Here is a 19274-nt window from a genome sequence, read left to right as displayed (position 1 = left end):
TTTCCTTCTCATGAGGTTTCCACTGTCCATACATCAGAGTTGTTCAGCATTTGCAGTTGGCATTCCTGGCATTATGAAATACCTTGGATTAATATATTAACTATTCTAATATTCTAGCTTTGAATCTGTATTTCATTGGTCATTACAGTGGGGATCGAAAGTTTGGGCACCCCAGCTAAAAATTTGTATTAATGTGCACAAAGAAGCCAAGGAAAGATGGAAAAATCTCCAAAAGGCATCAAATTACAGATTAGACATTCTTATAATATGTCAACAAAAGTTAGATTTTATTTCCATCATTTACACTTTCAAAATAACCGAAAACAAAAAAATGGCGTCTGCAAAAGTTTGGGCACCCTGCAGAATTTATAGCATGCACTGCCCCCTTTGCCAAGCTGAGACCTTCCAGTGTCATGAATTGTTCTCAATCATCATCTGGGAAGACCAGATGATGTCAATCTTAAAGGTTTTAAATGCCCAGACTCATCTGACCTTGCCCCAACAATCAGCACCATGGGTTCTTCTAAGCAGTTGTCTAGAAAACTGAAACTGAAAATAGTTGACGCTCACAAAGCTGGAGAAGGCTATAAGAAGATAGCAAAGCGTTTCAGATGTCAATATCCTCTGTTCGGAATGTAATTAAGAAATGGCATTCATCAGGAACAGTGGAAGTTAAAGCAAGATCTGGAAGACCAAGAAAAATATCAGACAGAACAGCTCGCAGGATTGTGAGAAAAACAATTCAAAACCCACGTTTGACTGCACGATCCCTCCAGAAAGATCGGGCAGACACTGGAGTTGTGGTACACTATTCCACTATAAAGAGATACTTGTACAAATATGGTCTTCATGGAAGAGTCATCAGAAGAAAACCTCTTCTACTTCCTCACCACAAAAATCATTGTTTGAACTTTGCAAATGAACATATAGACAAGCCTGATGCATTTTGGAAACAAGTTCTGTGGACCGATGAGGTTAAAATTGAACTTTTTGGCCGGAATGAGCAAAGGTACGTTTGGAGAAGAAGGGGCACAGAATTTAATGAAAAGAACCTCTGTCCAACTGTTAAGCATGGGGTTGGATCAATCATGCTTTGGGGTTGTGTTGCAGCCAGTGGCACAGGGAACATCTCACGAGTAGAAGGAAAAATGGATTCAATAAAATTTCAGCAAATTTTGGATGGTAACTTGATGCCATCTGTGAAAAAGCTGAAGTTAAAGAGAGGATGGCTTCTACAAATGGATAATGATCCTAAACACACCTCGAAATCCACGGGGGATTACATCAAGAGGCGTAAACTGAAGGTTTTGCCATGGCCTTCACAATCTCCTGACCTCAACATAATTGAAAATCTATGGATAGACCTTAAAAGAGCAGTGTGTGACAGACAGCCCAGAAATCTCAAAGAACTGGAAGACTTTTGTAAGGAAGAATGGGCAAAGATCCCTCAAACAAGAATTGAAAGACTCTTGGCTGGCTACAAAAAGCGTTTACAAGCTGTGATACTTGCCAAAGGGGGCAGTACAAGATATTAACTCTGCAGGGTGCCCAAACTTTTGCAGATGCCATTTTTTTGTTTTCTGTTATTTTGAAAGTGTAAATGATGGAAATAAAATCTAACTTTTTGTTGACATATTATAAGAATGTCTAATCTGTAATTTGATGCCTTTTGGAGATTTTTCCATCTTTCCTTGGCTTCTTTATGCACATTAATACAAAATTTTAGCTGGGGTGCCCAAACTTTCGATCCCCACTGTACATATTGTTTTTGCTCATTGTTTACAGTAACTCATTCATCCCTTATTATTTTATTACAGGTACGTATATAGCACCGTCAATTTACGCAGCGCTTTACATACATATTGTACATTGACATCCAGTCCCTAACTCTCAGGGTGGATACAATCTAAAGTCCCTAACTTACATTCATACATACTAGGGCCAATTTAGACCTACCAGAATGATCCCTTGTGACTTCACTGATTTTATTCCTTCTAAAGAATTTATCAGCATCATTGATAACATTCATTACTCAATTACTTCTACCCTGACAATGGTAGTGTTTTGACTTTATAAATGTCCTTAATCTCTTTATTTGAAATGTTAAACTTTGATAAAAGGTGAAGTCTTACATGCCTACTGCATACCAACATGCAGTCTATGAAAATACAACCATTTCCCACTTTTGCTGCATTTGTTAAAATGTTCCTTTTTATATAGAAGCTTTTTTAGTAGAATGTACATTTTTGGCATATTTATCTTATAAAAGAGCGGCAGATTTTATTTACTGTACAGACTTTCAATTCTTTAAAACATCTTTATTAGTATATCTAATACTTAGTACATTGAAATATATAGTACCATAATAGTTACTTATTCACAACCCTACAATTACATGAATATTGTGCAGGCTTGTTATTTCTCTTAGTAAAAAAAAAAACAGTTCTCTTATTCTTTCTTTCTTTTTTTACCAACAGACTTCTGCGCTTCACAGGCAGAAAACAAAGCATTTCTGATTTTCTGGCCCTTCAAGTGTTTTGGCGTTTCACAGGTTGCTCCAACCTTTATATTCAGACCATTTATCCATCTATTAAAAAATAAACAAATATTAGTTCTCTTATTTACACTTGCATAAACTTTTAATTTTTTGCTATTTTCATATGCTACAGTATTTATTTTGTGAACATGTCAAATTAGAACATGAAAAATCTGTTTAATAGCATAAATAAGTAGGCATTTTAAACCAGGTCTTTCAATATTTAGGGTGCCAACATTTTACAAATACTTAAAGTGGTAGTAAACTCTTATTTGTAACGTTTACCTACAGTAAGTGTGCCTGTAGGTAAAATGAATATCTCCTAAACGCGCATTCCATCGCTGTTCTTTCAGAGTGTTGTGCCATGTGTCATCAGATGGCTGGAGCTTGCGAACCCCAAAGAAAGACCAGGGGAAGATGGAAGCCTCTGCAGCAGTGATGACGTGCTGCTGGAGGGCTTTGGTTTAAGGTAAGTCCTACATAATGTGCTAATATGCAAAGCATACTAGCACATTATGACAGCATGCAGGGGAATTTTTTTTTTCTGGTCCTGAAGTTTACTACCGCTTTAAATGTTTAACTTTAGGCAAACAACTAAACACACAGATGGAATACATGTAAGTGAGCAGTTTTACTTTCTTTCTGCCAATCTAGTGCTGAGATTTACATAGCTTCAACATATCAAACAGCATTGTCTGGTACAGGAGGGAACCTGATTTTTCTCTACCAAATTATAACAGGACAGTGAAAGGAGAAACAGCACACTGATATTCACTTAACCTATCAACTTATTAGTTGCACTGATTGACTCCACAGCTAAATGGCTCCCTGTGCTGCATCTCCCTACCCCAGTGAGCTCTGCTGTATAGGGACTGCAAAACTCTGATACAAAGTCACATTCAGATACTTACACTGCTTGCAATAAAAAATTAATTTAAGGATGTAGTACGTTGTAATAGGAACTATTTAAAGTGGTTGTAACGCCTAAATATTTTTTAGAAAAAAGTTTAGATTAAATTACTCCCCCCCTTTTACTTACCTGAGTCCCCACTCAATCCAGAGCAGTGCCCTTCTGCAGCAGCTCTCTCCTCTTCTCCCCGCTCTCCCAGGCTTGGCTGAGAGCAGCAGAAGCCATTGTTTCCTGCTGCTGTCAGTCAACTCCTGTGACGAGGGAGCTGGGGTGGCGGAGCTGAGCCTTACTGTCAGTGTCAATGGACGCAGGCAGCAGGGCTTTGGATCGAGCATGCAGATGTGCCACGTTAGGAAGCAGATTCCTATGGTGGCGGGTGACCCGAGAAGAAGAGGTTCAGGGCTGCTCTGTACAACTCAGTTTCACAGAGCAGGTAAATATAAACCTGTTTGTTATTTAAAAAAAATAGACATTAGAATCACTTTAAAGATGTAATACAGAGTTGTATTACTTTGTGTCTTCTATTTTTACTTGGAGTTCAGCCGCTTTAAACATTCAAAGGCAACCCTGATAAACTAAAATTGTATTTAAAAGCTTATTAACCACTTGCTCTCTGGAAGATTTACCCCTCTTCCTGACCAGGCCATTTTTTGCTATGCACTGTGCCATTTCAACTGGTATTTGCTCGCTCATGCAACGCTGTACCCAAACAAACTTTGTGTCCTTTTTTTCCACACACGTAGAGCTTTCTTTTTGGTGTTTTCTTATTGCCACTACTTTTTTAAATTTGCTTGTGAAATAAATAAAAAAAGCCTGACAATTAAAAAAAAAAGATTTTCTACTTTCGGTTATAAAAAATATCTAGTAAACTCAAAGTTAGTAATAAATTTAAGACAAAATGTATTCTGCTGCATGTCTTTGGTAAAAAAAAAAAAAAATCCCAATACGTGTATATTAATTGGTTTGTGTGAAAGTTATAGTGTTTACAAACTGTGGTATATATACTGGTTCTATTGCAGCTTTTACTTTCTGACTGCCCATCACATTTCTTGATGTGCTAAAAGGCCAGGGCAGTACAACCCCCTCCCCCCTCCAAATGACCCCTTTTTGGAAAGTAGACACCCCAAGGATTTTACCGAGAGGCAACCTCACTATCATGTTTTCGGAGGCCACACAATGCCAGGATAGTACAACCCCCCCCCAAATGGCCCATTTCTAGATAGTAAACACCCCAAGGAATTTGATAAGAGGCATGGTGAGTATTTTTCAGATATCATTTTTGTCACAGGGTTTTGAAAAAGAAAAAAAGCAATACATTTTTTTTTCCTTCTTCATTTTCTAAAAACTTGTGGCAACAACTGAGATCAGCTAAATTAAATACAATTAAAGCTAAAGAAGCTGGCTGTATCCAAGCACATTAATAGAAAGTTGAGTGGAAGGAAAAAGTGTGGTAGAAAAAGGTGCACAAGCAACAGGGATAACCACAGCATTGAGAGGATTGTAAAGCAAAGACCATTCAACAATTTGGGGGAGATTCACAAGGAGTGGACTATGGCTGGTGTTAGTGCTTCAAGAGCCACCACACACAGACGTATGCAGGACATGGGCTACAACTGTCGCATTCCTTGTGTCAAGTCACTCCTGAACCAGAGACAACATCAGAAGCTTTTACTAAGCTAAGGAGAAAGAGGACTGGACTGTTGCTCAGTGGTGCAAAGTAAATTTTGCATTTAATTTGGAAATCTAGGTCACACAGTCTGGATGAAGAGTGGAGAGGCACTGAATCCAGGTTGCATGAGGTCCAGTATGAAATTTCCACAGTCAGTGATGGTTTGGGGAGCTATCTCATCTGCCGGTGCTAGTCCACTGTGTTTTATCAAGTCCAAAGTCAACGCAGCCCTCTACCAGGAAATTCTAACTCCATGCTTCATTCTGCTTTATAGAGATATTGATTTAATTTTCCAGCAGGACTTGGTAGCTGCCCACGCTGCCAAAAGCACCAATACCTGGTTTAACCACTTCCCGACCGGCCGTTGTATATAAACGGCCGGACGGTGGCACTGCAGGGTCGGGTGGCCTTTAGAAACGGCTTCCGCGCACCCTGCTTGTGCGCGCTCCCTGGGAGCGCGCAGCACCGCGATCCGGTGCCCGCTGTGTCCTCCGGACACAGTGAAACACCGATCGTCGGACGGGACCTCTGTACGAGGTCCCGATCATGTGATCACTGATTGGCCAATCAGTGATCACATGCAAAGTAGTAAGCAAGATGTCACTTCTGACATCATTGCTTACTACGTGTGAAATCTGTGAATGATCACAGAGGTCACATGGTACAAGGCTATTCACAAAAGCCTTGTACCATGTGACAAGTTGTGACCAATCACACTCACTCAGTACTTCTCAATGAGTGCAAGAATGCACACAGAAAGAAAGAGAAATGATTGCTTTTACATCCTATATGGGTATAAAAGCAATCAGTGTAAAAAAAAAAAAATCTTCATCACCCCCCACAAGTAGAACAGTGTCACCATGGTGACACTGTACTGCTAGGGTGACAGTATGTAAAAAAAAAATATAAAAAAAATAAAAATGTAAAAAAAATTTTTTTTAAATTATAATTTTTGGTTATAAACTAATTTGGATTTTTTTTTTTTTACTAAAAACATAACGGAATAACTTTTGGCTAAGATTTATGATGAAATATTATTTATTTGCAAAATTTTATAAAAAAAACACTTTTTTTCAAAATTTTTGGACATTTCATTTACATAGCAAAAAAAATACAAATCCCAGTGGTGAATAAATACCACCAAAATAAAGCTTTATCTGTCTCAAAAAAATTGGTAAAAAATTCATTTGGGTATAGTGTTGCACGACCGCGCAATTGTCATTCAAAGTGTGATAGCGCTAAAAGCTGAAAATTGCCCTGGTCAGGAAGGGGGTAAAAGTGTCCGGTCTGGAAGTGGTTAATGATCATGGTAACACTGTGCTTGACTGGCTAGCAAACTCGCCTGACCTCAACACCACAGAGAATCTGTGAGGTATTGTCAAGAGACGAGCTGAAGGCCGCTATCAAAGCAACCTGGGATTCCATAACACCTCAGCAGTGCCACAGGCTGGTCACCTCCATGCCATGCTGCATTAATGCAGTAATTCATGCAAAAGGAACCTTGACCATGTATTGAGTGCATACTATACTGTACATGGACATACATTTCAGTAAGCCAACATTGCTGTATTAAAAATCCTTATGTAATATTCCAATTTTCTGAGATACTAAATTTAGGGTTTTCACTACCTGTAAGCATCAAAATTACAAGAAATAAATGTTTGAAATATATCACTCTGTGGGTTAAATGAATCTATATAATATATGAGTATCACTTTTTGAATTAAATTACTGAAATACATTTTGATGATATTCTAATTTGAGATGCACCTCTATTTTTTTGCTAGAAAATTACTTATAACCCCCAAACATTATATTTATTTAGCAAAGACCCTAGAGAATGAAATGGAGATCATTGCAATTTTTTATGTCACATGGTGTTTGCGCAGCAGTTTTTCAAATGCAATTCTTTTGGAAAAAATACACTTTAGTGGGTAAAACCCCCCGACAATATATACTCCAATTTTTTAGTAAAATATGAAAGAGGATGTTACGGTGAGAAAATAGATAGCTAGCATGTCACGCTTTAAAATTGTGCATGCTTATATTATGGCAACAAACTATGGTACTTAAAAATCTCCATAGGCGATGCTTTAAGCATTTTTACAGGCTGTTTAGAGTTACGAGGAGGTCTAGTGCTAGAATTATTGCTCTCGCTCTAACGATCGTGGAGATACCTTAAATGTGTGCTGTGAACGCCATTTACATATTTGTGCACGAATTACGTTTACGTTCGCTTCCGCGCATGAGCAGGTTGGAATGGGGTGCTTTAAAAAAAGTTTTTCTTATTTTTCTCTTTTTTTATCTTTACACTGTCCCTTTAATTTTATTTTTATCACTTTTATTCCTATTAAAAAGAATGTGCACATTCCTTGAAATGGAAATATGCATGACAGGTCCTCTTCAAAAAGACCCAAACCTCTTCTTTACCTTTAAAAGCAAAAGATCTAAAAAACTAATTTTCTTGAACTTTTGCTTTAAAAGAGAAAAAAATTTGTTTACTTCTACCGCCGACCAGAAGTGACATCATGATGTCGCTCAGGTCCTCCATCATGATGTCGCTCAGGTCCTCCATCATGACGTCGTCAGGTCCTCCATCATGACGTCGCTCAGGTCCTCCATCATGACAGAGGCGATCAAAGACCATAGAGTCTTTCATTGCCGCCATCTTGAGGACGTACCATCGGATCGTTTCTTGATCTGGCGGCATTGACGGTAAACCTAAGAAACACCGGCAAGCAGTGGGAGGGGGGGCGTTCCCTACAGAAAACGATCCAGTGGCTCAAGAGAAATTCACTTGAGTTTAATAAATTCCATATATTAAACTTGTTCACTTCTGTACGATTAAAAGAAGCCTAACACTTGATTATTTTGGACATCCCCACCTTATACAGCAACATAGACCACACACTAAGCACCAAAGCGGTTTGGAACATCCTGCTTACAGATTCACTTATGCCAGAAAGACAAAACTACTTTCTACTGGAAAGTATACTATTAATTCTCACCCAACACACATTTTCTTACAAGTAACAGTTCTACATACAGAAGAACGGCAAAGCTATGGCATAGCTATGGGAACAAAGTTTACACCAAGCTATGCCAACTCAGTAATGGGATACCTTGAGATTGACTTTTTGCACCCCTATACTGAATACATGCCCAACATCATCCTATACAACTGTTATATTGATGACCTATATTGATAATCATATTGGAAAGTGACACAAACCAGATCTCAGACTAAAATTTTTAAATAAAAATGAAAGTTCCCTTACTTTTACCTGGAGCAGGGATCCAAAGGACATTGACTTCCTAAATGTACACGAGCAGTATGTACAAGCGCTTTTACAATATATTGCCTCCTAAATCACTAGCTAGTGACACCAGCTGGCAGTATACAGGATATCACCACTGCTAGTGATTCAGGAGGCAATATATTGCACAAAGCGCTTGTACAAAATGCTCATGTGAGTGTAACACTTTATACTAATAAATACTTGTATAAGGATAAAGCACTATGATCTGGTTAGTCTCTTAACATACCTAACCAATGGAGGAGCTTTACTAGAGGAGTGAAGGGGATCCAATTCAGCTGGATACCAATCCCATTCATACTTGGGTGTTATCCTGTATACAGCCAGCTAGTGTCACTCTAGATCCATCGAGCATCATGATGTCAAAGTCCCTCCCCTAAGCGGTATGCCACCAGGTCACATGGCTTCATCATTCCCCCTGGTGAAGCCACGTGACCCGGTGTCGTAGCACGATGGAGGAGAGTTACTAGAGGAGTGAAGGGGATACAATTCAGCTGGACACCAATCCCATCTACACTTGACTCAATCAAAGGGACACAGGCTTTATATGACGTCACTTAAAGGTGTGGTCATACATTTGAGGTGAGAGCACAACTGGTGGGGGTGCACAAGTTTTGATGTGAATATAGACACTGAAGGTGGATTTAAGAAGCACTAAATATATAGTATGACAATGAACACAAGAATTTGTAGAACAGTGGTTCTCAACCTTCCTAATGTTGTGACCCTTTAATATAGTTCCTCATGTTGTGGTGAACCCCAACCATAAAATTATTTACCCAGTAATTATAATTCATGAGTGTTGTTTTACCTCCAATACTGCTGCTTTCAACACAGTAGCTGCTTTTAACAGAGTAGCTGCTTTCAACACAGCAGCTGCTTTCTACACAGTAGCTGCTCTTTACACATTGGAAATATGTGTTTTCTGATGGTCTTAGGGGAACCCTGTGAAAGGGTCGTTCGACCCCCAAAGGGGTCGCGACCCACAGGTTGAGAACCACTGTTGTAGAATCTTATACAGAGAATGTTTGTTATTTATATGGTGGATTTATGCATGTATTGCACTTATATTTCCATTCTGAGTGGAGTATTATACATTTCTCATTTTTATAGTTTGCTGAAAAAAGTGCAGTGTGGCACATTTTGGTATTATAGTATCAGAATTCACTCTGCACATTCAGGAGAGAAAAGAAAATCATCATTTGCTTGTGTTTTTATCAATATATATATATATAAATATATATATATATAAATATATATATATATATATATATATAAAAAAATATATATATATATATAAAACACACACACACTACTGTGCAAAAGTTTAAGGTAAGTGTGAAGAACTGTTGTAAAGTAGAAATGCTTTAAAAAATGTTTTAATTATTTTTTTATCAATTTACAAAATGTAAATGTGAGTGAACAGATGAAAAATCTAAACCAAGGACCTTGATGGTCCAAGATGACATCCAGAGCAGCAGCTTAGAGAGGAGCTCCGTCGCCCCACCGATCAATCCGCTGCCATCCGGGCGGCAGTGGGTTCTATAAGGGCACTGGAGACCCTGCAGCCCTGGTTTGTCACCTGAGGAGGGGTGCTGGACGTTTTTGTCCCCCCTCTGGAGCGCCGGGATTTTGTGGCCTACCGCGACCTATGGAGCCGCGGTGTTTCCTGTGATCGCGGCCGGATCGGGACGCCATCGCTCCACCCCCCAGCCCCCTGCTGTCGGACCCACTGCTGCGGAGGTCTGTATGTGGCTCCCTGTCCTCTCCATCGGCTTCAGGGGCCACAGCTGGCTGGGCCTGGAGGCCCACCATAGTGGCTGTTCGGCCCCCGTCAGGCCCAGAGGCCTACCCCATCTGTATCCTTTCCATAGGGGGCGAATCAGAGGTCCCTGTGCCCCCTCTTGCGAGACTCTGCCATTAGAGCCCCTCTGGCCTGGAAGGTGGGGACCCTCACACGCCATCTGATGCTGGGATCCTTCTGGGGCTTGCACTCGCTCTGCCTGGAACTCCATCACCCTAAGGAAGGTACAGTCACTAATTCAGCCTATATTTACCCCTCCCCGTCCACTGCAATAATTTTTTCTACAATTTAATGACTGTCGGGATGCAAGAACTGTTCCGCAGTGATGAATCCTATGTAAAAGCAACCCCGTAGGGGGGCACGCACGCGTAGCCAGGGAAGATGGCCATTTGATCTCCCTGCGCCGTGTCACCAGAACATTTACCTCATATTGGGCTTCTATGTCCCTGCGTACTGATACAACCGGTTGAAGGTGCTTGTGAAATACCTAGGCTTCACCTAAAAATGCATCATACCCCGTGCACTAAACCCAAGCACAGAGCCCATCAGCAAACTCCTACGCATAGCCACACTGGCAAGATAACGCTCAGCCCTCCAGAGCCTGATGACACCACACAGCTCACAGGGGATCCAGAGTCAGATGGAGATTCCCTTGGGATTGACCAGCCCCCTTGAACAAAACCCTGAAGCCTTGCTACACAAATTTTGCGCCATAGTGCAAGAAGAGATTACAGTTGTCTCTCATAAATTGTCTTCTGATCTGGTAAGAGGCCTAAAGGAATTGGGACATCGTGCCAATGGCGGCATGGCATCAGCAATAGGGCTCCACCAAATGCGCTTCGTGTACCAACACGTCCTCAGGGGCACACCAATAGGACGTGTTGGTACACGAAATCCATTGGGTGGAGCCCTATTGCTGACACCACGCAGCCGCCATTGAGGATCGGTGGCCATCTTGGTACTCACTTTGCTATTATTTTTATTACTCTACGTGGATATTTTAAATTGTTACTCGTGGCCATTATAATAAAGTGCTACACTATTAAGCACCTTTCTGGCTCCTGTGGCTGCGCTAATTCCTCCCAGGACCATTTTGGCACCCATCCTGATGGATGGATGGATGGAGCTGGATGACTAACCCATAGCTGCCAGCATACCGCTGCACCCCCAGATGTGTGATGTGTATAACACATACTTTTGTTCTGGTGAGTGTACACCCGTCCCAAGGGTGGATTACCTTTCACGAGTTCATGCACTACTGTTTATCATGGATAAACCACACGTGCCATTCATAGGCACTCTCTGAGTTGATACTCTCACACGAAGGGCATTTCATTAATTCAGGAATGATTATATGAACTTTTATTAGCACCATTTACCAGTTTACATCATTATTGCACTTATTTGCACTTTTTTGATTTTACATGCGTTTATGATTGATAACATGCATTTATAGTGCTGCACGATTACTTTAACATAGAATAGTTACATGATTAAAGAGAATGAAGAATGAACTAGGCATTCCCAATTATTTGAGATATAAGTGTGAAAATGTTTGACATTTGAAAATAGAATGTATGACATTCATTAGGAAATGCATTAGTTGTCCGATCATTTTTGGAAAAACAGCAAGCAAAAAATAAATTTGGTGTGCTTTTTATTTTAAATTATAAGCATTCTCATATGCAAGCAGAAAAACACCAACAAAGCAAAGCCAGCGGTTGTGCGCCACCTAGCGAACATATCCGGCATTGCATCTAGAAATGTGCCTGAGGTGATTCTGGATTTACTAGCAGGAAAGAGTCTACAAAGTAGACTCTTTGCAATGAGTTTGCTAGACACCTTTCTGAAGACTGACAGGTCTTGATTAATTGAATTGAGTCTGCCTGAATGTTCAGTCTCTGCTGGTAGACTCAATTCTTAGCAAACCAGGGCCTAAATGTCTACCATTTTTGCAACTTATTTGTTCCTTTTTTATATACGGCACTTGTGTACGAAGTTTATTTTCTTGTCTTCCTATCAGTACATATTCTGTATTATTCATCAGAAAACGTATGTTTTATTCCTGTCAGTCAGTGCATCTGTTTTTGACTGATTCTCTGATGTTATCTATTCTGCAATAAAATTCTTTGTAAAAGAAAAATCTAAACCAAATCAATATTTGGTGTGACTACCAAATTCTTCAGTTCGTACACTTGCATAAAGTCAGGGATTTTGAATGATTAGAGTCAGATATATAAAATTTGGTGAAGTTGTTGGGTAAATTAGTACCTCTGTAGTTAGTGGAGCTGGGAGTTGACTGCTCTGGCCTGTTGAGTGTCTCACAGGCTACTGGCCTGATTACTTCCGCCTGTATTCTAGAGGATTCTAGAATTATAGTGGGAGGAAACATTGAGGAAGCAGCCTGAATATTTATTGGGATTCAGCCAATCCCTGGTGAGGTGTGCTCAGTAGGTGGCTGGAGAGCCCAGAAATAGTCTGAAGCCTGGGGCAGGAGGAGGGTTTTCCTGGATCCAGTCCTGCCAGAGGAGACCCCTGAGGCAAGTTGCTGGAGATTCTATTTAGGAGTATTCAAGGTCCAGGCTGGAACTTGGGCTAGGGAGCCTATTAGAAAAGTCTGGTCCTTCAGTCAATTTGGGTCAGGAGGAAGTTGGGGGAAGAGTATCCAGCTATCCTGTGGTAGTGCGAGTCTTTGTCTCCCTCACTGAAGAGTGCCCAGTGGACCAAAGTACTGGGCCTTAGAGACTGTGTAGCTCTCAGCTCTTTGGAAGAAGTCAAGGTCACCTGTCAGCAGTAGAGAGTTTTGTGAGGCTTTTTGTGCTGCTCAGTGTGAAAAAGAACAGTCCTCAAAAGGATTCAGTTCAGCAGGTCTGGGGTATCCCATGCTCCCTTCATCTCATCCAGGTTCCCATTCTGTGGCTGCATGTGCACTAATCAGAGGGAAAAGAATCAAATTATCAGCAGCTCTTCAGGGGGTGTGCTAGGTGTAAGGATCTTGTCTGGGATACTCCCCTTTATAGCACACAACCATTGCTAGTGGCAATCAAGAATTGGAATATTACAGTCTTAGTTGGGGAGGATTCATTATAGTACCGTTTGCCAAGGGTGATTCACCAGGAAAAGCTTAATATAGTGACATTCATTTAAAATGTAGACAGCAGCCAGAGCAAGCAAGTTCCTTGGTGGAGAAGCTAGGGTTAATGTTTGGCGCAGGAAGGAACTGCTTAACAATAAAGGAGGCTGTCACTAGTGAGTCTAGGGGTGGGACTGTGAAGCATGTTCACGAGAAACAGTACATACAGTACATCTACGTGAGTAGGAGCAGCAAGATGCCTGCACACATCCTGTTTTTTGGATGAAGAGTGGGGATGGCTGCGGAGATAGATGCCGATCATTTGTGGAGAGGTGCAAGCACATGGTGGACAAGGGTGTCCAACTGGTCCACAGAAGCGGATTTGTGTTAGGCATGGTCAGGGGATCAGAGTGGCTGTGTCGACCTACTTATAGAGATAATGCCAAGCCACCTGCCGCTGGTGACCTTTACAGTCAACACACTAACTGGGTGCTGCTGGGGATGTGGTGGAGTTATTCTAGTCGGCAGGTGTACAGAGTGAAGGTCAGTACTGCAGGAGAGAACTAGCCTTGGAGCCGGGATGAGGCTGGTGTCCTGGGAGTTCACCCACAACTGGGGTAGGTGACTCGAGACCACTGGTGGCAAGGGAGACAGAAATTGGGCCTATAGCAGCAGAGCTGTTGGTGCTGTCCCACAGGAGTGAGATTTCAGTGGGAAGGAACTCCAGAGAAGCCAGCAGCCACCATTTGTCCTGTCACCCCTGCTCAGATGGAGCTGGATTCCACCATGCTAGCAGGTGAGCTGGTGGGGAGTGACAGTGGCAAGGAGACAGGTCTGGAGTCACCAAAGTGTGGTGCAGAATATGAGTCCCTAGAACAAGAAATGGGGAACTGGAACTGGTGCCAGTACCTCAGAGATGGAGTCTAACTGTTGGGATTCCCTGGAAGAACCAGTAGAGACAATGTCAGCAGGATCACATGAAGAGAAAGTAACCCTGATGTGGCAGGAGATAGTGAATCAGCAGTTGAAATGTTGAAAAGCACCAAGGTCATCCACGGATCCCACATCCCTTTCTGACCCTTCCCACCTCCCTTTTGGAGCAACAGAGTCTGGAACCCAAACTTGGGCCTTTGAAGCTTGGTTATAGAGAACACACAATTATTTGGGGGATATGTCTCCTACAGGGATGATCCTTGCATTCCCAATTTGCTACTCTCATCTGTCCACCTCTATATGTGGACCTCCGACAGTAGCCTCTTGCCTTTGGTGGGAAGCTAGGCTCCCCTCCAACAAGCCTTCACATGTTGTTATACATTTCTTTTTTGATGATATGCTATTGTTATCTCTGTGGACTTTAACTCTTTCTATCTTGTCACTTTTCTTGGCTCTTATCCCCACAAGATGGCGCAATCCAATTGTCATCTGTATCATTGTACAACTCCTTCCCCCTGTGACCTCTGCCATGGCCCCCCTAAACATTCTTTCCCTGAATGTACAAGGGTTCAGTATACCAAATAAACTAACTAAATTCTAGATTGTAAGCTCCAAGGAGAAGGGCCCTCCTTTCCCTCTTGTATTGAACTGTATTGTTGCTGTATTGATCCCGTTATATTGTAAAGCGCTGAGCAAACTGTTGGTGCTATATAAGTCCTGTATTATAATAATAATAATAATAATAATAATAACTAAAGCCTTCTGCTCCTTTGCTGCTGCAAAGGCACACGTCTATGTCTCCAAGAGACACATTTCATAGCAAGGGCCACTCCCAATTTTTTTAACTCACTATATCCTCAGGTATTTATGGCCTCTGCCACAACCAAGCAACAAGATTTTCACATGGCTTTCCATCGAACTACACCCTGCATTCTCTCATCTGAACTTAAGGACCTGGAGGGATGATACATCATCCTTATGGGATAGCTCATGGATTCTGTGGTAACAGTTGCCTCCTACTATGCACCTAACAAGCAGCCTGTGTCCTCTCTCTCTCCTCCTTTAGGTGGTCGCCTCCCACAAGTTTGGCACTGTCATACTATGTGGAGATTCAAACAATGTACTCTTCCCATTCCTAGATACAGTAAATCCCCTACTTCCTCAACTACCAGTCCTGCAAAACTGTACTTTAACCAACTCCTGGCTAAACATAACTTGGCCAATTCTTTGCGTGAATTAAATCCAGCCAAAAAATGTTACACTTATTACCCGCACCCACAGAAAACGTTTCAAGGATCGACCATATCGCTTTAACGACAGGTATAGTGCCAGAAGTTTTGGAATCGGCAACTATTCCCTTCACCTGGTCTATGCGGAAAATCCAGTCCCACCGCTCAGTCATCGAACTTTCACTCAAAGACTAGCTAGCGCATAATTCCTCTCCCGATGTGTCCCTACACACCGTCTGGGAAGCACACAAGTCTTTGTAATTTGTGGGGCACTCATACTCAAGCAGAGTATTTTAAACGAGAACAAAAAGCCCTATACCGTAAACTAGAGTCCAACTTCAATACTTGCTATGCTGCATTCCAAGCCACCCTCACTCCAACCACAAAACTACAGCTGGACAAAGCTAGGTTAGAATTTGACTTATTTCTAACAGAATCAGTGGACAAAACCATACAGCGCTCTTGGCATGCGTAAAAACCCAGAAACCAGACACTCTACTTGTCCGTACACTCAAATAGCTTAATAAACCCAGCAAACCGTTCTGACTCAAAAGTATCCAGGGACGTCTATTCCAATCCGGTTAAGATCCTCCACAAGTTCCACCCTATACAAGCCTGACTGCAAAATAAATACCAGTCAGGCTGAATAATTTTTTTCTCAAATCACCCTGCCCCCCAACTGACACAATTCCAATCGACTGGACTGCCCAGTTACTGTGGATGAGGTCTCCGCAGCTATTAAAACCCTAAAGTTGAAAGAATGCCAAGGTCCTGATGGATACTCAGCCATATATTATTAGTCTCAGAAATCTTAGCTCCTATTATGGATAGAGCCTGCAACACTCTGGTAGATTTAGACTAGAAACCCTGACCGCTATAATTTGCAACTTATTAAAACCCCTTTCTGATGACTCTTCTTGGAAAGACTATCATCCTATTTCCCTATTGAATTTGGACATTGAGGCCCTGATTTACCAAAGTGCATAGACGCGTCTAGAAGCATGCTCGTAGGCTAAATTCTACTTTTAGAAGGCAAAGACATTTACTAAAGAAAGCGTCTAACAAAGAGACGCCAAAGCAAATTTACTAATGAACATAATAAAGGAATCCGTCTAAAAAAAGCAGACGTTCTAGAAGCACGTCTAAAGGAATGAAAAATCGCTGTAGAAACATGTTCACATTGAAATTTGGTATCCCAAATATCTTTACTTAACTTTAAAGAATATATTCCTTAAAAAAAAAAATTTCAGTGGGTAAAAACTTTTTTTTGGGGGAATTCATGATTGTCAAGAAATAGACGCCTTTACAATGTCTATGCACTGATAGAAATGAGCATGCGCAGAACAAAATTTAGCCATCTAGTGCTTTTCTTTTAGACTGTGTCTTATAGTAAATCTCTGTATGGAGTCCTCTTGAAGACGGCAATTGCGACCGTCAACTGAGTTTCAGAAACAGCACTATTTTTAGCTAGGTATATCTTTATGTATTCTAATTTGTTTTCCTTAGTTCTATTGATTCTATTTTTGTTTCTTATCCTTTATAATGATTTTCTGCGACGGTTGTACATTTATTTATTTCAGATACTTATATAGCGCCGTCAATTTACGCAGCGCTTTACATATATATTGTACATTCACATCAGTCCCTAACCCTCAAGGGGTGTACAATCTAAGGTCCCTAACTCACATTCATATACAAGGGATAATTTAGACAGGATCCAATTAACCTACCAGCATGTCTTTGGACTGTGGGAGGAAACCGGAGTACCTGGAGGAAACCCACACAGGCATAGGGAGAACATGCAAACTCCAGGCAGGAGGTGCCATGGTTGGGATTCGAACCAACCACCCTAGTACTGCCAGGCGGAAGTGCTAACCATTTAGCCACTGTGCTGCCCAATAATAAACAAATTGTTAAATTTTATATACATGTGATTCAAAAATTAGATATTTTACATTGCATTTATTCATATTTCTGTATATTTCACTCGAAATGTTGTGAATTTGATATATCATATTTCGAAGATCTAGATATTATTGTGCCTTAAATATATCTCCTCGTATACCTCCCCAATTGGAACTGTTGACATTTTGCTACAAAGATAAATCTCCACAACAATAATCTCATAACTTGTATTAACCATTATTAATCATTTATAAGAAGAGTTTTGGTGTGTCTAATACAGCAATGGGCAAACTACGGCCCAGCGGACCTTTTAATCCGGCCCGCGGAGCGTGATACTGTCAGGATGGCTGTCAGGATGTGTGTAGGCGGGGCAGCGTGACAAACGTGAGGGGAGCTAGGCTCCTCTCACAGTCCGCCCTGAAGACCGGAACGGCGCGGGAACACGGCGAGAGGACCGCGCAGAGCAAAGGTAAGTGAATTGACACAGGGGGGACTTGGGGACTTAATATGGGGGATGAATTAATATGGGGAATGAATTACTATAGGGGGGATGAATTACTATATGGGGGATGAATTACTATGGGGGATGAATTACTATATGGGGGATTAATTACTATGGGGGATGAATTACTATGGGGGATGAATTACTATATGGGGGATGAATTACTATATGGGGGATGAATTACTATGGGGGATGAATTACTATATGGGGGATGAATTACTATGGGGGATGAATTACTATATGGGGGATGAATTACTATGGGGGATGAATTACTATGGGGGATGGATTACTATATGGGGGATTAATTACTATGCTTACTATGGGGGAATATTACTATACTTACTATGGATGACACATACACATCATTCATCTACTCTTGGTCCGGCCCCCGGGTCCAATATATGAACCCATTGCGGCCCTCAAGTCAAAAAGTTTGCCCACCCCTGGTCTAATACATTCATTTGCTTTTGCGACACATTTAATGCTAGTACATTTTTGGAAGCATATATTCTCACCAGTGTATATACTTCTGTCTGTACTTTGCATTGGTCATGCACAGGGACTTCAACATGTCTGGCATATATCTTTTTACACTGAGCATGCCCAGTGACTTTGCCATTTCTGAGTTTGTGTCTTGTGTAACTTAGCATGCTCATGGACTTTCAATTTTGAGAGATATTACCAAAATAGTGGTTCAATGGCACTTTGTTAGCAACATCTAAAAATAAGCTTAATACTAGGCCGGCCGCTCATCTCTTCTCTGCAGTAGAACCTTACTTGATCCTCAGTCCAGCGCTGTACAGTTTTTCCGCGCCGGTATCTTTAGTGTGGGCTCTCGGCTGTGACAGACGGGTGCCCAGTGCACATGCGCGAGAAGCGCTGCGCTTTGTGAATGGTACGGCATCTTCTGGGACACATGACAGGTCCCAGAAGACGCGGGACCAATCACAAAGCGCAGCGCTTCTCACATATGCGCAGTGGGCACCCCTCTGAGGGGGCTGTGAGGAAGAGGCAAGTCCTTGAAACGCGTCAGACTATTGGATGTCTACACTCCCCATTGCGGACTGTTACTCAGCGCGGTGTTGACCCAGCTGTTCTTTATGATGTGCCTTGACTTTATTCTCGTTTGTGAGTACAACACCTATTTTATTTCTTATTAAACATTTTTTATGGTAATGCACTAGGCCTGTGCGCCCTCACTATGTCTGCAGTCTCTGGTCATCTCCTGTAGTATGTCCGCAGTCTCTGGTCATCTCCTGTAGTACGTCCGCAGTCTCTGGTCATCAGGAGACCAAAGACTGCAGACATAGTACAGGAGTACTATGTCTGCAGTCTCTGGTCATTTCTGAGTGCCACTCCGTGTACCTTTTAATATGTCCCCTCTACTCCTCCTTTT

At 41.5% G+C, this 19274-nt stretch overlaps 1 protein-coding gene across 10 annotated transcripts in view; it reads right to left on the bottom strand.

Moving 5' to 3' along the window:
- Positions 1 to 2303: 2303 nt before the first annotated feature.
- Positions 2304 to 19274, bottom strand: part of CHADL (chondroadherin like) — a 414651-nt gene continuing 397680 nt past the window's right edge. For all 10 annotated transcript variants that reach the window (XM_089683622.1, XM_089683619.1, XM_089683624.1 and 7 more), the window contains one exon: positions 2304 to 2587. In XM_089683622.1, the coding sequence (XP_089539748.1) occupies positions 2449 to 2587 (139 nt within the window). In that variant the 3' untranslated portion in view covers positions 2304 to 2448. The remainder of the gene's footprint in view (positions 2588 to 19274) is intronic.

The sequence above is a fragment of the Staurois parvus genome, unplaced genomic scaffold (assembly GCF_062004578.1).
Source record: "Staurois parvus isolate SC_StPar_1 unplaced genomic scaffold, SC_StPar_1.0 ptg000316l, whole genome shotgun sequence".
NCBI lineage: Eukaryota > Metazoa > Chordata > Amphibia > Anura > Ranidae > Staurois > Staurois parvus.
This window is presented reverse-complemented; position numbering and strand designations above follow the sequence as displayed.